The 23,780-nt window shown below is 52.1% G+C and overlaps 1 protein-coding gene across 3 annotated transcripts in view; it reads left to right on the top strand.

Moving 5' to 3' along the window:
* Positions 1–23,509, top strand: part of EXTL3 (exostosin like glycosyltransferase 3) — an 89,404-nt gene extending 65,895 nt beyond the window's left edge. For all 3 annotated transcript variants that reach the window (XM_018085535.2, XM_018085536.2, XM_008929054.3), the window contains 4 exons: positions 18,189–18,316; positions 21,087–21,231; positions 21,681–21,809; positions 23,238–23,509. In XM_018085535.2, the coding sequence (XP_017941024.1) occupies positions 18,189–18,316; positions 21,087–21,231; positions 21,681–21,809; positions 23,238–23,447 (612 nt within the window). In that variant the 3' untranslated portion in view covers positions 23,448–23,509. The remainder of the gene's footprint in view (positions 1–18,188; positions 18,317–21,086; positions 21,232–21,680; positions 21,810–23,237) is intronic.
* Positions 23,510–23,780: the final 271 nt, after the last annotated feature.

Genomic DNA, 23,780 nt, shown 5'->3' with positions numbered 1-23,780 from the left:
CTAAGTAGTAACTGTTTCTGCACTTCACCAGATGAATTTTTTATCAAAACAAAAGAGGGACCCACTGAATCCGTGTCGACCGCGAAGACCTCAGAACTCATCTCTCACTTTATATTACAAGGGATGGCAGGGAAGGAATTACAAGGCAAGGCCAACGTGGCTGCCAGAGCTTCCATGCTCCAAAGGTTGTAGCTGAGTTTTCCATGGGTTTGGGTTGGTTATTTTTTTCCCCAGCCAAGCTGAAGAAGCGACACCTTCAAAACCCAAAGTTCATTTTCACACCCAGCTACTCACACATCGAGTTTGTAAGGGGTTAATTCTTAAATTATTATTTATGTATTAATTTTAGGACTTCTGTGTTGTCCCTGCATAACTTCCTGCCTGGCCATTGTTACCAATCAGTATTAAATATAAATCTCCACTAAAGCACAGACACAGAGCCACTGAGCCCACTGTGTGGGCTGAATCCGGCCGTGTTTGGAGGACAAATGGAAGGATAATACCTCACAAATTAGGGAAAGGAAAAATAAAAGAGGGAGATGGCACTTAAGCAGGCAAACTGCGTGTGGTTTATGTGACAGGACACCACTGGGCTTAACAGCAACGTGAGCTTTATGCTGCGTGCAAAGAGATTCATTGATTTAATATTTCCTTTTATTATTATTGGGATGAATAAATCCTTCTGCTCGCATTTAAGAACCCTTATAGTCCAGGGACAATGAGGAGAGAAAATTGCTTGGATAATTGGGAAATAATCTTCCACATTAGTCCCCTTGAAGGTCTGAATTCCACGGAATCTTTGCGTTGTGTCTGCCGGAAAACTGCGTCCTCCTTCGGAGTGTGGATTGTTCTCCTTGGAGTCGCTGATGGGTGTTATTTGTGAAGAAAAAAGATGTTTCTGTTGATGGAGGATAATGGCTTTTTGTACCTTGCTCTCATCTGTTGTGTTGGAGCCCCAGTGGCTTTTTGGGGACTTGGACATAGGAGTTGTTGTTGCCTTTGAGGGGTCCGTGTGCTCTGGGGGATGTGCCGTGGGGAATGTTCCAGGGGAGGGAATTGTCCTGTGTCTACTTGGGGATGTTGGATGGTAACACTGTGCTCGTGGCCAAGTGCCAGGGAATGGCTGGAGCACAGAGAGCTTCTGCTGTGTCCTTTCTCAAGGTGTGATCATGTCTGCTTTCTTCCCATTTTTCTAAATCCCAGTTTTTTTAAGAGCCGAAGGGATCTCTCACAGGGAAAGATTAACCCTGCGCCGCCTCCCGGCATCCATCCCACTCCTGTGCTTGTTGCTGAATCTGTCTCCAGGCTGGATGTTTAACCCATGTTGTATTCATCTACATGGATGGTTTGGTGCAGGAATGGTGGAAAACTTACCTGGCCTTCATCAGACAGCATCAAATCCTAAGATCTGCTGTGGAAAAGGGCACAAGAACTTGGGGAGCAGAGGCTGAGACGTGAGATGTGCTGGCCAAGGGAAGAGGCAGGTGGGGACGTGGGGTTGGAAGAAAGACAAACCAATGTCAAAAGAACCTGCAGAGCTGTGGATCTGATTTCCTTGTGGGGAAAAAAAGCGCCTTTTGATGGGGAATATCCAATTCTCTCAGATCTGGGAGCAGTGCTGAAAGATGTTTCAGTAACACTGGGATGCAGGGAATTGTCCTGTGATCAGGCCCCAAAGCACAGAGCTTTGGGGGGAAGAGAAGGGAATGGGGGCAGATTTGGGGGCCCCTCCTTGTGATTGAAGTGTGTCCAGGCACCTCTGACTCCCAGGAGCAGCACAACAGCAGCACATGTGCCAGCATGATCCATGAGCAAAGCACCTGGAGCCAGAAGGTTATTGGTGAAAATCCAACAACAGAAGGATGAGGAGCTGCTGGAGTGAGTCCAGAGGAGGCCCTGGAGATGCTCCAAGGGCTGGAGCCCCTCTGCTCTGGAAACAGGCTGGGAGAGCTGGGGAGGGTTCACCTGGAGAGGAGGAGGCTCCAGGGAGAGCTTGGAGCCCCTTCCAGAGCCTAAAGGGACTCCAGGAGAGCTGGAGAGAGGGACTTGGGACAAGGCCTGAAGGGACAGGACGAGGGGGAATGGCTTCCCACTGCCAGAGGGCAGGGATAGATGGGAGATTGGGAAGGAATTCCTGGCTGGGAGGGTGGTGATGCCCTGGCATGGGTTGCCCAGAGAAGCGGTGGCTGCCCCTGGATTGCTGGAAGTGTCCAAGGCCAGGCTGGACTTGGAACCACCTGGGCTAGTGGAAGGTGTCCCTGCCTCTGGCAGGGGGTGGGATGAGATAATCTTTAAGGTCCCTTCCAACCCAAACCATTCCATGATTCCATGAAAATCCCAGCCAAATGAGACAAACAAAGTGAACAGCACATCTAGGGCTGAAAGAACCTTTGGAAGCAGAATAGAGTCCTGAGTCCCACCCGGGGGCTGCTGGTGACAAGAGCTCCAGAGTTCCTTGGTGGGACATTGAACTACATTCCAACTGTGTTGCTCTGGGCTGGCAGAATTCCCTAAGGGAGAGTTGAGCTTCCTCCTGCAGCCTCACTGCATGGCTTGACCTTATTTATTGATCAGTTCCTTGGAACTTCAGTTGCTTGGCTCTGGTTTGGTCCTCCAGAGCAGGTTACGTGGTTCCTTTTCCCTGGTGGGCTGGGAGTTAATCAAGAGCAGAGCTCAAAGCTGCCTTCAAGTCTTTCATGGCTAATGAGACAAACAGGGCTGCAGAACATATCTGATCTTTGGAAAAACTTTTACTTAAATACAGATTTCCTGTGATGGCATAATTTACTATAAAATCAGCGAGATTCCTAAGCCTCACAGGGGTCTGATCAAACATTCTGGCCCTCTACCCAACCTGAGGGGACTGTGCAAATATAACCTGATGTGAAGTTGGTGTAACCACTCAGGGCTGCCCCTGGAACAGCTGTAGGTCTGTTACCCTCACTTTTGAAGTGCCTTTGTGCCAAAGCTGCTGAGCTGTAAAAACCCGTTGCGGCAAAAAGCAAAGGTTGGGAACGAGAAGCCTTGTTTGAGTAACAAACACCCCCCTGTCCATCCCAGTGCTGTGGATGCTGCAATGGTGCTCCTCACCCCTCACCAGCGACTGCTGCTGCTTTTCCACGTTTGTGGGGAAGAAAAGGGGGAAGGGGTTTGGATGAAACGCTGCTCTGAACAGCTGGGAAGGCTGCGGCGGGGTCGGAGTGAGTTTGGCTGTTTCTCCTTGCACATGCATTAATCTTGGAAAGGTTTCTGGCAGCAGAGCAAAGCAGGAGTCATTAAGGAGAAGGTCTGGCTCAATTTTGGGATGGAGGCTTCCAGCCTCCCCTTCCAGCCTCGCTGTGCTCAGGATTTCTAACCAGCAGTGACAGGAGGAACCTCACCTGTTCCTCTGCAACTCCTCCACAGCATTTTCATCCACATGAGTAAAAGCAAAGGGAAACAAGTGAAACAGAAACACTGAGGCAGCCACAGATCCAGTCCCCAGAGGTGGAATTCAGATGCACCCAGGAAGATTCAGATCCTGCTGTGCTTTGCCTGTTTCTGCTCTGCTTTTAATCTTAAGAGCCTAAAAAAAATGAGTTGAGGTTGAACAGCCAGAGTTACCTGAAGGGAGTTTGTTTTTAATGTATTTAAATGAGTCCAGTGGAGGCCACTAAGTTGATCACAGGGCTGGAACATCTCTGAGAGAGCTGGAGGTGTTCAGCCCCTTCCAGTGCCTAGAGGGGCTTCGGGAGAGCTGGAGAGGGACTTGGGACAAGGGGTGGAGGGACAGGATACAGGGAATGGCTTCCCACTGCCAGAGGGCAGGATACTGGGAGGGAATTCTTTGCTGTGAGGGTGGGGAGGGGCTGGACTGGAATTCCCAGAGAAGTGTTGGCTGCCTCATTCCTGGAAGTGTCCAAGACCAGGTTGGATTGGTGTTGGATCAACCTGGGCTAGTGGAAGGTGTCCCTGCCCATGGCAGGGCTGTGGAATGAGATGATCTTTAAGGTCCCTTCCAACCCAAACCATTCTGTGATTTGGGGCTAAACCTTATTTATCCCAAACCAGTATTTTCACAACCTCTGCTCACATTCTGAGTGACAGCCTGAACTTCCAGCTCCTTTCTCTCCCAGGTGAGTGCAGGTCCCTCTCTCGTGGCTGGAGTTTCCTTTCTCCTTCCTCAGGATGAGGTGGAGTGTGTGTGCTGGAGCCATTCCTGAGGTGGTGTGTGTGTGCTGCAGCATTCCTGAGGATTTTGGCCGGGTTCAGTGCCAGCAGCAGCTCCTGTGGCTGTGGCAGTGACTAATCCTTCCCTCCAGCTTTGTCCCAGAGTAAGGGGCTGGCTTTGATCTCTGCAGCCAGTCCAGTAGTGGTGTGATGTCCTTTCCTGCCGACCTGGTGGCCGGCTCAGGGAGCTCATTCAGTTCAACTGCTTGTTTAAAGAGGAATAATCTTTGGAAAATGTCTAATCCAGAAGCATTGCTGGGTCTGCAGAGCTGTTTGGATGCCACGGGATCCCTTGAAATGCCCTTTATTCATCGGGAGCAGGCTGAGGAGGGAATGCTGTCCTGACTTTCCCTGCTGTTGGGGCAGTGGCTGAGCTGGCTCTGCAGGGCAGGTGCCTCAGATTTTCACGTCCTGCCCAGCACAAACACTCCAAGGTGCTTTGGTATCTCCATTTTCAGGAGCACAGCAGGATCCCCAGGTGGTGGTTCTGGATAAGAGAAGGGCAGAACCTGGTCAGGCTGTGACCTAGAGCTTCTCTGCTTGTCCTTCAACAAGGAGCTGGATCTCCAAGCTTGGTTTTCTGATAAGAGCAGCAGCAGTCACAAGGAGCTTGAGATAAACTGGAGTGGTGGGTGTGATCCAGGGTGAAATCCTCACCCTGGCCATGAGTTAAAAAAGGGAATAAAACCCTCTGTGCTGACCACAGCACCATTCCAATGCATCCTTTTCCCTCCTGGGAGCTTTGCATAAATACCAGCTCAGGGTCTGGGCTCAACCAGGTAATTCAGCATCTCCCAAACCCTCCCTTGGTGACTTGTGCTCTTCTGGACCAGCTCACCTGCAGAAGCTCTTTGGTGAGTCACAGCTTTACACTGGGAATTCCCACTTCTCCCTGTGGGGAATTCACAGCCCTTGTGTACAAAATCAGGGGGAACCCAAACCAAACTTTCAGGTCCCGGGTTGCACGTGGGAGTGGGGAAGCTCCAGCTTTGCTTCTAGAATGAGCAGTTCAGCAAATCAGCCGAGGACTTCCCCTTGTTCCTTAGCACTGAGTCACTTCACACAAGAGATCCGTGGGTTGAGCGGGTCCCACCCGCTGCACCAGCGTTCCCAGGAGCGCATCCCAGGTTTAGGAGTTCCATTTCTCCATGGGAGCAGTTTTACAGGGCAGGAGGTGTCACACACAAGTGCCTGGTGCTGCCGTCGGGTTCGCAGCACCACCTGCTGCCGGCGGAGCCGGAGCTGCCCGTGAGTTCCCACATCCCTGCCGGTTTTGCCATCTCAAGATGTATTTTTCCTGCTGTGCAGCAGGAGAGGAAGGAACAAATCCTCTGCTTAGTTTACCTGAAATCCTAAAATCCAGATGCTTGTCACTGCAGGGCCTAAGCAGAGGTGCAGCCGTGCGTGAACGTGGGATGATAATGTAACAAGCAGTGCCGGCTCCTCGGGGATTTGCACTGGGAATATTAACTCCAGCACCCTCACAATCCTCCCTGCTATTGCCTAAACCCAGCCCTTAATTCCCTCCTGTGCCATATGCTGGTTTTTAATGGCTTCTCCACAGACAAAACGTTGCTGCAGCCTCAGCTCTCGGAATTCCCTCGGCTCAGGATGCGGCAAATGGGGTCGGTGACCAGAAGGAAGGAGTGTTTGGGGCACTGGGAAGGAAAACAAGGCAGGGAAGCATCCTGGCACGCTGCTGTGGACATCACTGGGTGGGGTTTGTCACACATGAAAGCTTGGAGGTGTCACAGGGACCAGTCCCCCGTGTTGAAGCACAAAAACCACCCCCATCACCACAAAATCTGTCAGGGCATCTCAAACACTCTCAAGCAGCTCTGGCACAACTGCTGGGGGACAGAAATCACACGACAGGACTTGGCACCTGAGGCAGCAGCAAAACACCACACTGTTTGTCCAGGGCTGGATTCTTTCTACTTTTAGGGTCTGTATCCTGTCCTGTTTAAATAACAACAGAGTTGTAATGTCCCCAAATTATTCCACAAGCATGGGGGGAGCTGAGAGTGTGGATGCATTTCCTCTCTTTTTTTTCCTTTGGTTTTTACCTTCCTTTTGTTCTCTGTGACTTTGTTATTGCAGCTCTTCCTTGGTTCTTATGGAATCACGTGCTGACATCCCTTTCACTGCAAGCTACACCCTTCTCCTGATAAAATCCCAGAGCCTGGGTATCCGTGTTTCCTTTCTTCCCATGCTTTTATGTGTCCTGGTGGGGTGGTTTTGCTGTGTAAAACCACTTGGTTGTGCATTCTGGGCAGGCTGCCTCATTTTTGGAGGCAGCCTTGTCTTCCAGAGGAGCCATAACTTGGTGCTGTGCCACAAGGAAGGGATGGTTCCCCTGGCACAGGAGGGAAGGAGTGAGCTGGAGTCACCAGAACTTGGCTTTGTGAGATATTTGGGGTGAAAAAAGTCTGTGATTGCTGGAACAGGAGGGACCCTGTGGCATTGGGACATCAAAGAGGGGCATGAGAAGGTTGTGAAGAGGAAGGTACCTCTTGGATATGAGGTTGGAGAAGGAGATGAGAAGCCAGAGGGAGGTTTTAATCACTGCTTGTTCCTTTGTGTTTGATGTATCTCACAGATACCTGTGGGTTGATCAGCAAAGACATTGCAGCTCTCAGGTAGAAGGGGGTGACTTACTCCCAGGTTTTCCAGAGGGCTGGGAACAGTATCAGTTGCTGTTCATACTAAAAATGTTCATTCTTTACCTCAAGATTATCCTCAAAACTTTCCCTACCTGGCCACCACTGAGTACCTCATTTTTACCTCACAATATTCATTCTCTACCATGGGGATTAGATCAAGTGTTTCCCCTCAAAATTTTCCCAACCTGCCCTCCACTGATTGCCTCATTTACTTCAGAATGTTCATTCTCTCCCCTAGGAATTACCTCAGATTCTACCCACAGAATTTTCCCTGTCCACCTCCCTCATTTTTACTTCAAAATACTCATTCTCTACCATGGGGATTACATGAGGTGGTTCCCCCCAAAATTTCCCAACCTGCCCTCCACTGATTGCCTCAAGATGTTCCTTCTCTCTGCCACAGATTACCCCAAGTTTACTCCCAAAATTTTCCTTGTATGACCACTACTGATATAACATCATCTTCACCTCAAAATATTCATTCTCTACCCTTGAGTTGACTCTCAAAACTACCCCTACCTGTCCACCACTTCATTTTTAGGTTGTATTGGTCACCCCCTGGACAGTCCCTTACCCCTTTTCCCCAGAGGACCTTCCTGGATCTGCTGAGGAAGCAGATGCTGCTCTCCCTTATCCAACTGATGGATGCTTTTCCTTCCATTTCGTGGAATCAAACTGTGCTTAGTGATAAAGCCTGACCTGGTCACTAAAGCACCCACTTGCACATCTCCTTATTAGCTCCCAGAAATGCTGTTTTCTCTTATTCCCAGATTTATGAGCAGCAGGAAGATGGGAAATCTGTTGAAGCTGCTCTAAGGCTTCCCAGATAACACTTCCAGATCCAAATAGTTCAGCAAAGCCTTCGAGTTTCTGAATGCTTATCTGGATTGAACTCTGAGGGGGTTCCAGGTTCCTGTAGGGAAGGGAAATGGGTTTTGTTCTTGACACTGAACTCTGAAAGCATTTTGGGTGGAGAGATTCAGTTTCCAACCTGGATGTGGAAGGGCTAATCATGGCTTTGATCTCTGAGCTGCCAAAGCCTGGCTGCTGAAAGCCTGGCTTATCTCTGCAGCAAGGGACAGCCCCATGTTTTACTGGGACAAAAAAAGAGCTGAGGGGGAGCAAGAAAAGCCTCAGAACAGCTCTGAGTTGGATAATTCTTTCCAATAAGGCTCATTTTCCTCTGGCTCTGAGTGCAGGTGACAAAGCAATTTGATTTCAAAACACTGCTATTAATTAGGTTGATTTTATCAGAAATTTATAGCAGGAATTGTTTTTAATTATCCCTCATTTATGTGAAGTGTGTAATTTCTAACACATGCTGCTCCTCAGTTCCCAGCCCATCCTGTGGGTTGTGGGAGGTGGGTCTGGTGGTCTGGATTCCTCCCAGCCACGTGTTTGGCAGGAATGTATTCCCTGCCTCTTGGTGAAAGCATTTTTTTTCTCCTGGATTTTGTTTAACCAAGTATTAAAAACCTTGGGATATAAGCCAGGCTTTGAAGAACATGGCATGGGGATGGTTGTCCTCTGCTCCTCTGGGTGGGAGATGATGGGGTGATGTGAGACAGGGATCAGGGGAAGCAGGATTCAGCCAAGGGATCCAGCCATTAGGATCCAGAAACTGAAGCCTAGGAGCAAAGGGAATTCCTCAGAAATCCATCTGGGACTTGTGTCCTGGTTTTTGTCATGATCTGGCTCAGCCACACCGAAGGAGAAGGAGCTGTGCTCTGCTGGAACAACAGGGACAACAGGGATAAAATTCCAATTAGAGGATCGTGATATGGATTTCTTAGTTCTTTTATTCCAACATTACATAAGTAGCTCTCATCTCTAGGTAGTAGTGGGTTTGAGGACAGACAGAAAGCTGTTTTCAGTTCATCCAGAACTTTTCCAGTGAGATCTCTGCCTTCTCATCTAGGAGGTCCCCGGAAAGCTTCCAGTCTGGAATAAACCTGGAAGCCAAGAGTGAGTTTGTGTGCCTGAGAGCTTTATGGCTGCTGCTCCCAGCCACATAAACATTAATAAATCCTCTGTCCTCTTCCCATCAAAAAAATGACCCATCTGCAAACTTGATGGCTCTGCCAGTATCCAGGTTTATATTCCAGCTTTTTTAGTAGCTGCTCAGCGAGTTAACAGTCTGCCTCCAATTCCTGCCTCCCTTGGCTGGGATATAATGTTCATTTGGATGCCCTCAGCCCCCAGGTATTAATGCCTGAACTGAAGCTCTTGTGGGGTGGGTCAGAGCAGCTTTGAAATGCTGCACTGCCCCGTTGGGTGTGATGTGTTTGTGACACGTTCCAAACCCTGGGATGCACCAGTCTTAACTGATGGGTTTGTGACACATTCCAAACCCTGGGATGCACCAATCTTAACAAATTCACAGAGAATGGCACCTGCTCTGCCAGGTGCTTTATTTTCCCTCTGCAGTGGAAATCCCTCCCATTTGACAGATCCCGAGGAGGAACCTGCTGGAGAGGTAATTGCACAACAATCCAGAGGATTTGCACCACCAAAGCCTCTGTTAATTAAAGCAGCTGGGCTGGAGGCCAAGGAGCAAAGTGTGGAAAGATAAGCCCTGCCTCACTCAGTGAGCAGCAGCAAGGTATTCCCAATAATCCCCCGGGACCGCAGCCCTTGGCTTTCCAGCATTTTCTTCTTCTCTGCCTCTGTGCTGCACATTTCCCTGTCTCTGGGATGGATGTTGCTGTGTTTCCGTGTTTCCTCCCCATCCATGCTGGGATTGCACAGCAGCTGATGGCTTGGCCAGGGGAGGAGACCTCAGGGGTGCTCCTGAACCGCCTTCCTGGCTTTTCCATCCCCCTGTCTGGCAGATGGGATGTGACAGCCCTTCTCAGATCTGTCCCTGAGCTCCCAGGCCATTTGCTGCCAGCCCTGTCAGCACGGCCCAGGGACTGGCAACGTGCCTTTCCCAGGGAAATCAGAACTGCAGGAGTTGCCTGCTGGAGTCTGAGGAGTGACAGGCTGAGGGAGGTCTGGGCTTTAACACTGCAGGAGTTTGGGGGGTTTGCTTGTTTGTTTAAAGGAGGTTGGGGAGTTGCAGTCTGTGAGTGGTTCTTCAGGCTCTCCTGTGCCTGTTCCAGGCTCTCCTGTGGCTTTTCCAAGCATAACAAGGTACCGAGGTTGAACCTGGCCTGACACATCTTCTGACACATCTCTGAGTGCTCCACTGATCCTGCAGGCGGGGAAGCTGAATATTTTTGCCAAAATAAGGCCAGGGTCTCCCAGGCAGTCCCTTGTGCAGCTCTGTCCTGCCTGGTGCAGTGCCAGCTTCCCTGTGATTCCCAAAACAGACCCAGGAGATGGGAACACTGGTCACTTTAATCTGATGGGCTCCTCAGGCTCTGTGTGTCTCCAGGATGCTGTGGGATCTGAACCAAAGTCCTGCTGAATCCCAGGGGTCTGAGCTGGGTTCCGAAGGGTGGGATCTGTTCCCAGGCTCGCTGGCAGTGCTCACATCCATTCCTGAGCTGTCTGGGAAGTTTTTGTTACCCACAAGTGGTTTGAATCCCTCATCCCTGAGCTGCAGGCAGTAACACTCCACCTTTTGAGTGGAGTTAAAAGCTGCTGCCCTGCCCTCCTCCTGTCTCTGCGTGTTCTCACCAGCGAGGGCTGGTCACAGATGGCATCTCTGTGACTTACCGGGTACAACAAAGTGGTTTTCGTGCAGACAGGGCAGGGCAGGTGTCCCCATTTCTTTAGAACACGCTGCTGGATCCTGGCTGGAGAGAGCTCAGGCACCTGGATTGGCTGGAGACAGGGAGCTGGAGAAGGGATGCTGTGGAGACAGTGGGAAAAAGCTTCCCCTTGGGTTCAGTTTATAATTGATCAGGGATGGAAATGGGGGGGCTGATAAAGGCCTGGTATTTTTTCCTGTATTAAGTGATACAAAGTTGGGCTTCCCCAGCCTGGAGCTCCTGGGTCTCATCCTTATCCATCCCACACTCCTATTTCACAACTTCACTGGTGCTGCTCTATCAGGTGTTGGGTGAAACTTGTCAGGATTTGTGACTTTGAATCTGAAAGGGGAACATTCCCGTTGTGTGGGAGCGACCTTTGAAAATCCTGGAATGGGATTTTTCCATCCAGAGGTCTTGGAGCTGTTAGGAGGCGCTTGCCAATGGAACAGCTGCCCTGGGAGATTAGGGAAGGGAAGAAGATTTGCCAGGTGAGAGGAGGTTTGTGATGTTCATCCAGCAGCAGCTTGAAAGAGCATTGATAAGGAACCGTGGCACGTGTTGGAACATCACACTTGGCACGTGCTGACACTGCTGGGGCACCTCCAGTCCTGGGGGCATTTCTGGGCCCCTCATGGCAAGAGAGACATGGAGGGACTGGAGCATGTCCAGGGAAGGGAATGGAGCTGGGGAAGGGGCTGGGGCAGCAGAAGTGGCTGAGGGAGCTGGGGGGGCTCAGCCTGGAGAAAAGAGGGATCAGGGGGGACCTTCTGGCTCTCTGCAACTCCTTGACAGGAGGGGAAAACCAGGGGATTGGGCTTTACTCCCAGGGAACAAGGGACAGGATGAGAGGGAACGGCCTCAAGTTGCACCAGGAGAGGTTTAGGTTGGATATTGGGAACAATTCCTTCATGGAAAGGGTTGTCAGGCATTGGAATGAACTTCCCAGGGCAGTGGTGGAGTCCCCATCCCTGGAGGGATTTAAAATCCCTATGGATGTGGCACTTGGGGACATGGGTCAGTGGTGACCTTGGCAGTGCTGGGGATGGTTGGACTTGATCTTAGAGGGCTTTTCCAACCTAAACAATTCTACAGTTCCATGACCACACCTTTGGATATTCCCTATTTCACTGCAAAAATACCCCACCAAGCCCAAAATTGGGGTTATCAGGATCAAACCCCTGAGCAGGAGCTCTTTCCTTTTCCAGTGGCTTTCCCTGGTTTCACAGCAAAGCAGGCCTGTGATCCCAGATGTGCCAATGGAAGCTGGATCCCAATGGAAGCTGGATCCCTGTCCAGCTTTCCTGTCCCTCTGTGCTCTGCAGCTTTTCCCTGTGAGCCTTCATGGAAAGCACAGAGCGGAGTTTTGGGAAGCTGAGGAGGGGGGTGGGCTGCAGCAGTGGGAGATGAAGTATTTAAACCTGACAGTGTGTTATCCCAGGGACGTTCTTTGGAGCCAAATAATTGCAGTTAATTGTAAAATAAATCCAATCGGACAACAACTCAACGTGCAGCTTTAATTGCACAGCCCCCAACAGCAGCCCCCAGAGAGAGTGAAAACAAGGGAGTATCTGGATGCCTTTTAATGCTAAAATAGGAATTCTTCTCCTTTAGTTACTCTAGAAAGATGCAACAGCTGCTCCTGTCTGAAAATGAATAAATAATCAGCTTTATTTGTATCACAAGCTGTTTGCTCCTCTCGGAGATGAGCGACCCACTGATCACAGTTGAGGACTTTAAAAGGGGGACCAAGTGTTTCCACATTTTACATTCATGGACACAGTGTCAGTTTAAAAATAAGCTTTTCCACTGGTATCTTCCTGTGTGGTTTTGTTCTCAGCGGGGGATAATTTATGCCGGGTTTTATGTTGCATTATTTAATTACACGTATTTTAAAAATGCATCTGTTTTGCCAATTTATATTCAGCCTGCACTGCCTTTGGAGCTAAATACCCTTCCAGTGAAACACTTTCCATACCTCTGGAGATGAGTCTTAAAATAGTCTATAAATCCTTTTAATTCTGATTTTGAAAACGCTTGAAGTTGGAGGTGGAAAAGCACGGGAGTCTGGAGGTTCAGGGCGTAAAGGAGCTGTTTCAAGGTGAAGAGGAGCAGGAGAATAATTAATACATGAGAAAAGGGATAAAGGTAACTTCCCAATCCGTCTTTACAAGCAAAGATTAAAGGAAAAACCAGAAGGTGAAGAATTGCCAGGGGGAACCACTAAAATCCAGGGAACCACTAAAATCCAGGGACGTCTCAACAGGCAGTGGGTGACTGAAGGCACATCCTGCTAGAAGTGTCTGGTTTGGGGTGGGGGTTCAGATAAATGACTCTTTTTGGTGCAAGTGCCATCAAATCAAGCAAGAGAGCACATTCCAGGGGATACAAAAGGGATGGGTGAGGGCTGATGTGGAAGAGGGTTGGGAATGAGTGTCGGTGTCTCCTTTCTCCTGCCTGCTCTGCCCCTTTCCCGGATGCAGCAGGTGCTGCTGCAGGATCATCCGCACCAGGCATGTCCTGGGACTCATCCAGGCTGGCTGGTGTGGAACTGGGAGAGTCTGGGAATGGCTGGTGGGGAGAGACCAGTCAGGAGAGGAACACAGTCCCTTAGGGACTGCGCCTCGGAGGCAGGAGGATCCGAACACCCTGCATCCAAACAGCCTGGATCTCTCTCCAGGATGGCTTTGGACATGGGGACAGGGTTCATTTAGGAGCTGTGGTCACATCCACGCCCATTTATCCATATCTTCTGGATCTGGGTGTGTAAACCCCAGGATAATGTCAGGATTGTCTTTGTCTTAACAAACACCTCAAGGAGCTGCTCTGTGCATCCCGAGTTTTTCAAACATTAATTATCACAAACACAGTCAAAAGAACATCCATTTTTTTTTGACATAATGCTCAGCACTGGCAGCATTTCTGGAAGGAGCTTTGACACCCTGTTTACACACGTGTCAAAAGTGCAGGGCTGCCATTCCCCCTGGATCTGCAGCTCATCCGGAGCTGTCAGGAACACTCCGGAGTCCCACGTTGTGCTGGACTGATGTCCTCGAGTTTTTGGGTCTGAATTGGGAATGAGAGTGTTGTTGTGAGGAGAAAAGGCATCATCCCAGGGGCTTGGTTATGGGGGAAATGCCATGCTGGCATCCCATCTCCTGCCTGCCCACACAGCCTGGAAAAGTGCCGGGAAGAGCCTCGTGTTGTGTCGAGAGACGCCAGGTTTTTTTGTTTCTCAGGAGGTGAAGAATTGCTGGCTGAGCCAAAGGCTTGGATCTGTGCTTCTGGCTCTGGAAAGCAGGGTGCTGGCCAGTGGGAACTGGGTGGATTGCCATCCTCTGAGGGTTGTGTGGTGGTGGGAGTTGGGATTGGCGGGAGGGAACAGTTGTGCGTGGGCAGGGCGGGACGCGGCAGAGCGATGCTGCTCTTTGAGGAGGCACTGGATGGTCTTCAATAAGCACCACCGTAGGTGTCCTTGGAAAGGGCAGTCAGGGAGATCTGAGGTCTGGGCTGAGGGCCATGGTGACCCTGCCAGGTTTTGTGGAGCATCTCAGCTCCCCCAGGAGCAGGCAGGGATAAAACGTGGAGAAAACTGAGGAAAAAGTGTGGACTTGGTGAGACTTGTGTGATTTGCACCAATGCCACCTCACTGGGAAGGGGTGAGGGCTGCAGGGATTTTGGGTGGCATCTGTAGCCATGGCAACAGGTTCTTTGGCTCCTCCTTGGCAGCTCCTTGGCTTCTTGTCCTGGAGCCAGTGCAGTGCCTGCCTTGGGATCGACCTCGTCTCCCTTCAGCTCCGACACGGGCAACACAGAGCACAAAGAAATCAGGATCAAAGCCATCTTTGTAAGAAAATGAACCTCAGGTGTGTAGTTTCCATAGGGGTCCTCTCCCAGTGCTAAAATCCCTGCTGTAGCTGGGATGTTTAGGGAATCATGGAATCATTTAGGGTGGAAAAGACCTCCAAGGTCACCAAGTCCAGCCTGTGCCAAATCCCCACCTTGTCCCCCAGCCCAGAGCATTCAGTGCCACATCCAGTCCCTCCTTGGACACCTCCAGGGATGGGGACTCCAAACTTCCCTGGGCAGTCCTTTCAATGCCTGACCACCCCTTCCATGAAGAAATTCCTCTTGATACCCCCAGGACAGTGTGCTTTGTCCCTGTCTGACATCCCAAACTTGTCCAGACGCAAACCCATTGAGAGCTTTGCTCCCAAAAAACATGGAGCTTCCAGGAGGATGGTGTTTGATGGGACCAGGCAGACTTGTTGTCTTCCTCATCCACATCCCTGGCAGAGAAACAAGTGCCAGTCTGATCCAACATGGTGGTTCCAGAGGGAGCAGGGAATGGAGTTGGCCGTGGTGATAAAGGATGTGATTGATCCCGCTTATGGATATTGAATCTGCACACGCTTCCCTCCTTCCAAGGAGTCTTGGAAATAATCCCAGCACTTGGACCTGATGTGTAGAGGGAAGGGACCCTGGTGTTTCTGAGTCTGTGGGTCTTAAGGCCTGATCTGGGCAACTTCCTTATCAAAAGGTGTCTGAATTTGTCCGAACTGGGAGCTGAAAATGAGTGTGGTGGATTCAGGGATACTTGGAACCTGTCGTTCCCTTTTTCTAGAGTTTGCCAGCTCCCAGAGTCCTCCAGCAGAGCCCTCCCTGACCCCTATTAAGCCTAGATTGGCTGATTTTAATTGATTCCTTTTCCACATTAGCAGCCACATGTGCACATGGGAGAGCTGGAGAAGCCTTGGCTCCCCATGTGCTTTCCCCAGAAATAGAGGTGGATGGGAAGCAGCTCAGCTTGGAACAGGGATGGGGGTGGGACGAAGCTCATCAGCTCCCAGATGTGCCAATCTTGCCTTCCTTGATGGGTGGGAGCAATGGTGGCACCTCTGGAGCCGAGTCCCAAGTTTGGGATGGAAGGAGTGGTCAGCCACCATCTGGGAGACGTGATATCCCTTTTCTTCATGGAATCTGAACTCCTGCCTGTTCCTCGGGGAAGGAGCTTTGCCCCAGGTGAGGCTCTGGGCAGATCCCACCCCTGAGGTCGATGCTGAGCTGGGTTTTGCTCCAGCCCAGTCCTTGGGACAGGGAACAGGACACATCCCTGGAGCAGCTCTGGAGCGTCGCCCTGACTTCCTTCGCTTATTAACAAACCGTCCGAGCTGGTGCCAAGAAAAGGGATTGACAGGGCTGTAAATCCACATCCTCCCTGGAGGGCTGTGCTGGCAGGAGCTCCCTGCTTTCCCCTTCCAAGTGCAGATCCAGGTCAACTCCTCAGAGTCGTTTGTCTCCGGCGTCTCCAGCCCCGTAATTCCCAGCTGGGCGGTCAGGGGGAGCGCGGGGTGTCCCCATCCCCCTCTGCTATTCCCCCCCAGCCCATCTGGCTTCAGTTGGCACATCTTTGGGAATGATGGAGGCAGATCCTTCCCCTGAAAACCTGTCATCTCCCCAAATTACCCTGCTCTCCTCAGGGCATATCCTCCTGGCTTTTATTCCTCCCAAAAACCTGACGGGATCAATGAGGCTCCTGGTTTCTTGCAGAGTTTGCTCTTTGCCCAGAAATCCAGTTCCCTTAAGCTGAGCCACCAAAACTTCTCCAAGGGCACAGACACTCTTCATGTTTTCACCCTCAAATTGTAAGTAGCACTTAATTTAAAGCCTAAGTGTGAAGCCTCACTAGCAAGGAGATTGCTGGAAGATACTGATTTTCCTGCATTTTTTTTTGTATTTATGGATAAAAACGCACTATAAAGTATCAGTTAAGGACATTACTGCAGGGCAGACTCGAGATTTATGCTCTGCTTTAGTTCTCTTGAAGGTCTTTTTAAGATCCATTCATCCAACGTGGCTGTGAGCGACAAAAACTGGGAGCAGATGGGCTTCGTGGAGTTGTGGGGCTTGAATCAAAAAATCCCATGTGGTGGAACTGAATCACCTTGAGTTTGTCTCAAAAACCTGCTCAGGAGGTTCATGGTTTTGATCTCCGGGCCATTTAACTGATGGCAAAGTGTTTTAAAGGGAATTATTCCCAAGGAAAAACCCAAAACAAGACAGGCAGAAGGACACAATCCGGGATGACTTTGAGTCTGGAGGGGTCGGATTTTGTGTGCAGGTCCTGCCACTGGTGCTCTGCTCCTTGTTTGGAGCCTTGAGGTTTGCTGTGAGGGAAGGTGGGATTTTTGGTAGGTGTGCTGGGGCCTCTGTTGTTGTCCTCTGGCTGATTTCATGTCCTTCTCACTGTCTGAATCTCCTCAGAGAAGGGAAACCCCCGACTCTGTTTTGCCGGAGCGCAGCATTTTCAGATCTGCTGAGGGAACATCTTTTGCTGGGTTTTGACAGAGCTCTTGGCTTGGGATTGTTCAGAAACAAGACTGTGGCAAAACCCATCCTTAAGATGATGGAAAAGTGGGAGAAACAGCCCTGGGTGAGGGATTGAGACCTCAGAGGGTGAAAAGGAACAGAGAGAGTGTTGGGAGCTGAAGGGGATGAGTCACGAGGAGCAGCATTGACGTTTGAGAGGGAACATCCCAGAGGAAAGGTGGATTCTCCCACTCTCAGAGTCTTCAAGGGGAGACAGGATGCCTTCCTGGCCTCCCCCAGTGACAGCTCAGCTCCCTGTGACCTGGAGCACACAGCAGGTTTGTGTAGGTGACTCATGGAATCCCAGGATGGTTTGGGTTGGAAGGGACCCTAAAGCTCATCCCCTTCCACTCCCTGCCGTGGGCAGGGACACTTCCCACTGTCCCAGGTTGCTCCGAGCCCCGTCCAACCTGGCCTTGGACACTTCCAGGGACGGAAGGTCATTTCTCACCCGGCCTAATCAGCTCCTGAGTTGTGTTTGTGCCCATTTCATGCCCGAGAAATCCAGTGCTTTTTAGAGGCTCATTGAAATGTAAAACTTTTAGGAGAGGGAGAAACGTTTCAAGCCCCTGAATTGAATTCTCTTCCCGTTGCCCCTAACCTGTTTTTCTGAGGTCAATTGCTTGTATTAAAGCGTAAAAGTTTCCCAAAAATTCACTTTTATCTTCCTCAAGAGTTCTCTTTTCTGGAACACGATGCCCTCATTTCCAGAGCCCTGGATGTGGTGTCAGGATCAAAACCCGGCCTGTAATCCCTGTAAGAGGGAGAGGAAGGGTGTGAAGCTGTGCCAGGGGAGGTTTGGGATGGATATCAGGAAAAAGTTCTTCCCCCCGAGGGTGGTCGGGCCCTGAACAGGTTCCCCATGGAATGGTCACTTCCCAAGGCTGCCAGAGCTCAAGGAATGTTTGGACAACACTCTCAGGGACAGGGTGGGACTGTTGGGGTGTCTGTGCAGGGCCAGGGGTTGGACTGGATGATCCCTGTGGGTCCCTCCCAGTTCTGCATTCTAATTCTATTCTGTGATTCTAAGAGGAGGGAGAAATCCAGTAGGATTTGACAGCAGGATAAGGGGAATTCCTGGAGCCGATGGCAGAGTGAGCTGGTGCCTTTTGGTTGGAAGGAATTCCCCACCACGGGGGCTTTGAAGCGGCGCCGGAATGCGGCGCCGCCACACTCGGAATGCACAACCCCAGCCCCCAGATCCCATCCCTGGGCATGGGCACCCACCATAACTCCATGTTCCACCCGCCAGGTTGTCCGTACGGAGAAGAACAGCCTGAACAACCGGTTCCTGCCCTGGGACGAGATCGAGACCGAGGCCATCCTGTCCATCGACGACGACGCCCACCTGCGCCACGACGAGATCATGTTCGGCTTCCGGTGAGACGCCCTGGCACACACGGCCCTGGCACCCAAACTGGGGCTCTCCACATCCCGGGGTGGGCTTTCCACATTGCCAAAGCCAGGGCCAGAGACAGGGACAGCACATCCCTTCCCATGGCTCCCCGACTCCGTGTGCTGTGGAGGAACTCGCCTTTTGGGGCGGTTTAACCAGTGCAGGTTGTCCAGGGAACTCCAGTTCTCCCATTTAACCTCAACTCTTTGGCTTTGGCTGTGCTGAGAATGGTCCCTGAGTGGATTTCGGGGTCTGTGCCTCCCTAGGGTGGATGGGAACCAGAAAACAAATCCCAGAGGCTGTTGTGTTGCACTCCATCCTTCACGGGCCGTAGGCAAGGCCAGGGCATTCCCGACCACTCCAGGACGTGCTGCTCCTGTGCTGCCATCCCCTGCTCCAGGGGACCTTGGGGTGGGATTTGGGCATTTTGGGCACTTCATTCTGCAGCATGGAAAAGGGAGATGTTCCCCAGCGAAGGCTGGTGCTGGTTACTCTCATTCCCACTCCCCTTCTGCTCCAGCCTCTCCGTTTTCCCCTTGACTTTTCCCTGGCAAAAGGCTTTTCCTGAGCAGGGGGGCCGAGGGAGAAATCAGTTCTATGGGTTCCTGCTGTGGGAGGTTTGTGGCAGCTGCTCCTGCAGCTCCCACAGCCAAACCTCCCTGCCAAAAAGTGCTGGGAACAAGGATGGCACGAGGAGCGAGGACGGCACGAGGAGCAGCGGCCGCGATCCCGAATCCGGGAACACCCGACAGCTGCCCGGGGGTGGGAAACAGGGACCAGCTCTCACCAAAACACACTGGCTCGTGTCTGGGAGGAGGATTAAAGGGCACAAAGCATCTGGAAAGCCACCAAGCTCCCTCAAAGGGATGAGGAATGAGGTGTCAGAGGGATGAAAGTCCTGGAGGAGGCGTCAGGACTCCTGGCTTCCCTTCCCTGCCCCATTCCAGGCTCTTTGTCTCAACTGGGCTGTTACCCCCCCAACCCCCCCTTTGGAATCTGTTTTCCTTTGCCTGGAGAGCACCAAATGAAGATTGTAAGGGCTGTGTGTTATTCCCTCTCATATCCCTGCTTACAGACACCTTGTTCCCACAAAGCCTCCCTGTTCCCACCCTCAGCCAAGGAGGAGCCGGAGTCTTGGCCGGAGTGACCCCACAACAAGTGTGTTTTGTCAAAGCTTTCCTTCAGGCTCTGGTTTTTGGGGCCAAAAGCCTCGTTTTTCCCTGTTGGAGGCTCGGGAAGGAGCTGGAGGCAGGAACCCTGAGCACACCCAGAACCATTTTCCGGAGAAATCCCGTTTTTTGTGGCTGAGCCGGGAAAGAAAACGTGTCACGTTGGAAGGAGAGTGAGACGTGGGAGGAGTGAAAGGGAATAAGCGGTTTCGACTTCCAGCTTTTCAAAACAATCCCACTGGATTGACAGGAACAGCAGCAAACAAGGGCTGGGGGGGAGGATGGAGCCGGGGAAGCTGCTGGTGATGGTAATTACTCAGGATTCATTTCCAGGTTCTTTTGGAGTTTCATTAATTGGAGCAGAGGACTGAACAATGAAGGAAAACTCAGGGAATCTTGGTCTCCTCAGCAGCTCTCCCGTGGCTCTCCAGGAACCTGGGTTGTGGGAGGAATTCACATCAACACAAGGGAAAAAAAAACCCCCAAAAGGCCACTTTCTGCCCTGTTCTGTGCCTGGGGAAAAGGGAAGAAACCCTTCTGTGTCCCACAGGGAGTTTGCTCTTGCAATCTGGAGTCACTGGGTTTGGATGGAGATGGGATGGGATGGGATGATCCAAAGGGCAGCCCTCACCCCTGCCTTGGAAGCTGGATTTATTTCCCAGATCAGGCCTTAGGCACTGACTTTTTCCTTATTTATTCCTGCCAGAGTTGCAGCTCCTGTGGGATTTCTCTCGAGGAGCTTCAGATGAGAGCAGAATGTTAAGCAATCCCACGCTCCCACTCTCAATCCTCGGGATTTAATTCCCTGTGGCTCCACCGTGAGTGTGTGTTGGAGTGAGGGACGTGCTTGTGGCCCCAGAGGATTTTCCTCCAAAACTGGGGAGCTGCCAGGGGCTGGTTTGGGATGGGGAGCAGTTCCAGCTGGAGAAACCAGGCCCAGCATCTCAGCAGCTTTCACAGAATCATGGAATCTCACAGAGCCCTGGAATGGTTTGGGTGGGAAGGGACCTTAAAGCTCATCTCATTCCATCCCCTGCCATGGGCAGGGACACCTTCCACTATCCCAGGTTGCTCCAAGCCCTGTCCAACCTGGCCTTGGAGCTTTCCTAAAGGGAAGGTGATTTCTCCTAAAAACTGATTTCCTAAAAATTGGTCTCCTAAAAATGGAATTTTTGCTCAAGGGAGATGGATTGACATTATCTCAGCCCCACAGAGCAGGAACCTGAGCTGTGGGAGATGGAAAGCTGCAGGGATTTGGGGAGGAGGCCAGGAGTCACTGGGCTTCTCCCTTGGCTGCTCCCTACTTAAGTTTTCCTTTAAACCTCCACAACAGCCCTCGCGAGACAGAAAAACCCTTGATTTATGGATTGGGAACTCTTTCCCTGTGCACAAACAACTCAAAGCCCATTTTAACAATGTTTATCCCTTCTGGACATCCAGTGGATGAGCAGCTGCCCAACTTTTTGATGCAGCAGCTCCTCTTGCTTCCCTCAGGAACCTCTGCTGGCCTCGAGGGCAGAGTCCCAAGTCGTGCCCAGCCCCGGATGGGCCCCCAGGGCCTCACCCCCAACTCTTGTGTTTGCAGGGTCTGGAGGGAGGCCCGGGATCGGATCGTGGGCTTCCCGGGGCGCTACCACGCGTGGGACATCCCCCACCAGTCCTGGCTCTACAACTCCAACTACTCCTGCGAGCTCTCCATGGTGCTCACTGGTGCTGCCTTCTTCCACAAGGTGAGACCCCCCCGGCTGCAGCCGCCTCTTCCTCCTCACAGGAGCTTCTTGGGAGGGGTGGAGTTCTTTTAAGGATGAATTTTGGAGCTCTCTGCTCATCTTCCCTCACTTCCTCCAAACTGGTCCTGAGCCATCCCAGTGCTGACTCCCCAGCAACAGAGACAGCGAGGTCTGGGGGGGGGACAAAACCCCCCATTCCTCGATTTCTGAGGTTCCAGGATTCAGGGAGGGTGGTGGCTGGGGAGTGATTTGCTGCTGCAGGATTAACTCCATTACTGGGAATCTCCCCGTTGTTTTCCTTCAGTTTTGAGTCAAACACGTCCCAACATGTCCCATAACTTGATACTCAATTATGGAGCCATGAGGTGGCACCAGCAGGGGTTGGGCACTTCCTGCTGGGACCACCCTGACCGAGGCTGTGCCTCTCCCTGTCTCCCTGTTTTCCATAGTACTATGCCTACCTGTATTCCTACGTGATGCCCCAGGCCATCCGGGACATGGTGGACGAGTACATCAACTGCGAGGACATCGCCATGAACTTCCTGGTCTCCCACCTCACCAGGAAACCTCCCATCAAGGTAAAAGCTCTGGGAAGGGTCTGTCCTGTGGGAAAGGGGAAATCCAGCTCCAGGCATGGAAGCTCAGCCCATGGAATCGGCCAAATCCCGCCATGGTGAGCGGGGGGATTGAGGTTTGATGTTACCAGACCAAACCAGACCAAGTTCCTGGTCTAGTGGAAGGTTCCCTGCCTTGGATTCATGGCAGGGGGTTGGAACAAAATGATCTTTAATGTTTCCCTTTCAACCCAAACCATTCCATGGTTCTCTGACTTGTGCTGCAGCTCAGCCCGGAGCGTTCCTGGCTCAGCAAAGAGCAGCTGATCCCAAACCCACAGATTTCCTTCTTTCCAGCACAAGTCCCACTGGTTTCTTACTGATTTTGTGAGGCTTTCCAGAGCCATTCAGGCTCATCTGTGTTTGGCCCAAACGCTGCAGCCGAGCTGGAATTCCCCTGCCCTGGGATAGCAAATGAGTGTCACAGTTCTGAGCATGGATTTGGGATGCAGATCATCCTGCTCTTCATCCCTGCTGGCAAAGGGCTCCCTCAGCCCTGCCAGTGTCACTGCCTTGGGCTGGGCCTGGCTGTGTTTTCCTGCGTGGTGTTCCCAGCTGGAGCTGCTGGGAAGTGGAGGTTGTGGGGTTTGGTGCAGCTGAGAGGAGAATCCTGAACCTGTTTGGTTCAGGACAGACAAAGAGGCCCTTTAGTCAGTGGGTGACCCCTCAGCACCTCCTGGAAACTGGAGCCCTTTCCAGAGATCTTACTCTGGCTGCCCAAAACAAGGGGTGCCCCAAATTGCTGATTCTTCTGTGGCAACTTTGGGCAACAGTGAGGGGGATTCTGCCCCTCTGCCCCCCTCAGGTGAGACCCCCCTGCAGAGCTGCCTCCAGCCCTGGGGAACGGCAGCACAAGGATGTGGAGCTGCTGGAGAGAGTCCAGAGGAGACCCTGGAGATGCTCCAAGGGCTGGAGCCCCTCTGCTCTGGAGCCAGGCTGGGAGAGCTGGGGGGGTTCCCCTGGAGAAGAGAAGGATCCAGGGAGAGCTTGGAAACCCTTCCAGAGCCTAAAGGGGCTCCAGGAGAGCTGGAGAGGGACTTGGGACAAGGGCTGGAGGGACAGGACACAGGGAATGGCTTCCCACTGGCAGAGGGCAGGGATAGAGGGGAGATTGAGAAGGAATTCTTGGCTGTGAGAGTGGTGAGGGTCTGGGCTGGAATTCCCAGAGAAGCTGTGGATGCCCTGGATCCCTGGAAGTGCCCAAGGCCAGGTTAGTCGGGGCTTGGAGCAACCTGGGCTAGTGGAAGGTGTCGGGGTTGGAACTGACTGATCTTTAAGGTCCCTTCCCACCCAAACCATTCCATGATTCCCCCCTTATCCAAGCAGCCCCTCCAGTACCTCGGGCACGGCCGGGGCATTCTGGGCACTGCCCACCTCTGTCCCTCCCTGCAGGTGACCTCCCGCTGGACGTTCCGCTGCCCCGGGTGCCCCCAGGCCCTTTCCCACGACGATTCCCACTTCCACGAGCGGCACAAGTGCATCAACTTCTTCGTGCGGGTGTACGGGTACATGCCCCTGCTCTACACCCAGTTCCGCGTCGACTCCGTGCTCTTCAAGACCCGCCTGCCCCACGACAAGACCAAGTGCTTCAAGTTCATCTAAAGGGGAGCAGCCGGAGGTTCTCCGGCTCCCACCTCCGGCGGGAAGGGCGGAGAGGGGCCGGGGGCGGGTATCTGCGAGCGCAAAAACGCCCCTTCGCTCCGGATTCCGGCCCGCTTCCGCGGGAGCGGGACGGCCTGGATTGGGACGGGCACGTCCCGCCCCTCCTTTCCCGCTCTCCCCGCAGCAGCGACTCGACCGAGTGACGGGGAACGGGATTCCCTGGATGGGGAATGGGATCCCTCGGCTCCTGTGAGGACACTCCCTGGGATTGTACACTGAGGAATGGCCCGTTGGCCGCCGGCTCTGCCCCTTCCCTGGCCGAGGGCGGCCGTT

The sequence above is a fragment of the Manacus vitellinus genome, unplaced genomic scaffold (genome assembly GCF_001715985.3).
Source record: "Manacus vitellinus isolate BGI_N305 unplaced genomic scaffold, ASM171598v3 scaffold_82_pilon, whole genome shotgun sequence".
Taxonomy (NCBI): Eukaryota; Metazoa; Chordata; class Aves; order Passeriformes; family Pipridae; genus Manacus; species Manacus vitellinus.
This window is presented reverse-complemented; position numbering and strand designations above follow the sequence as displayed.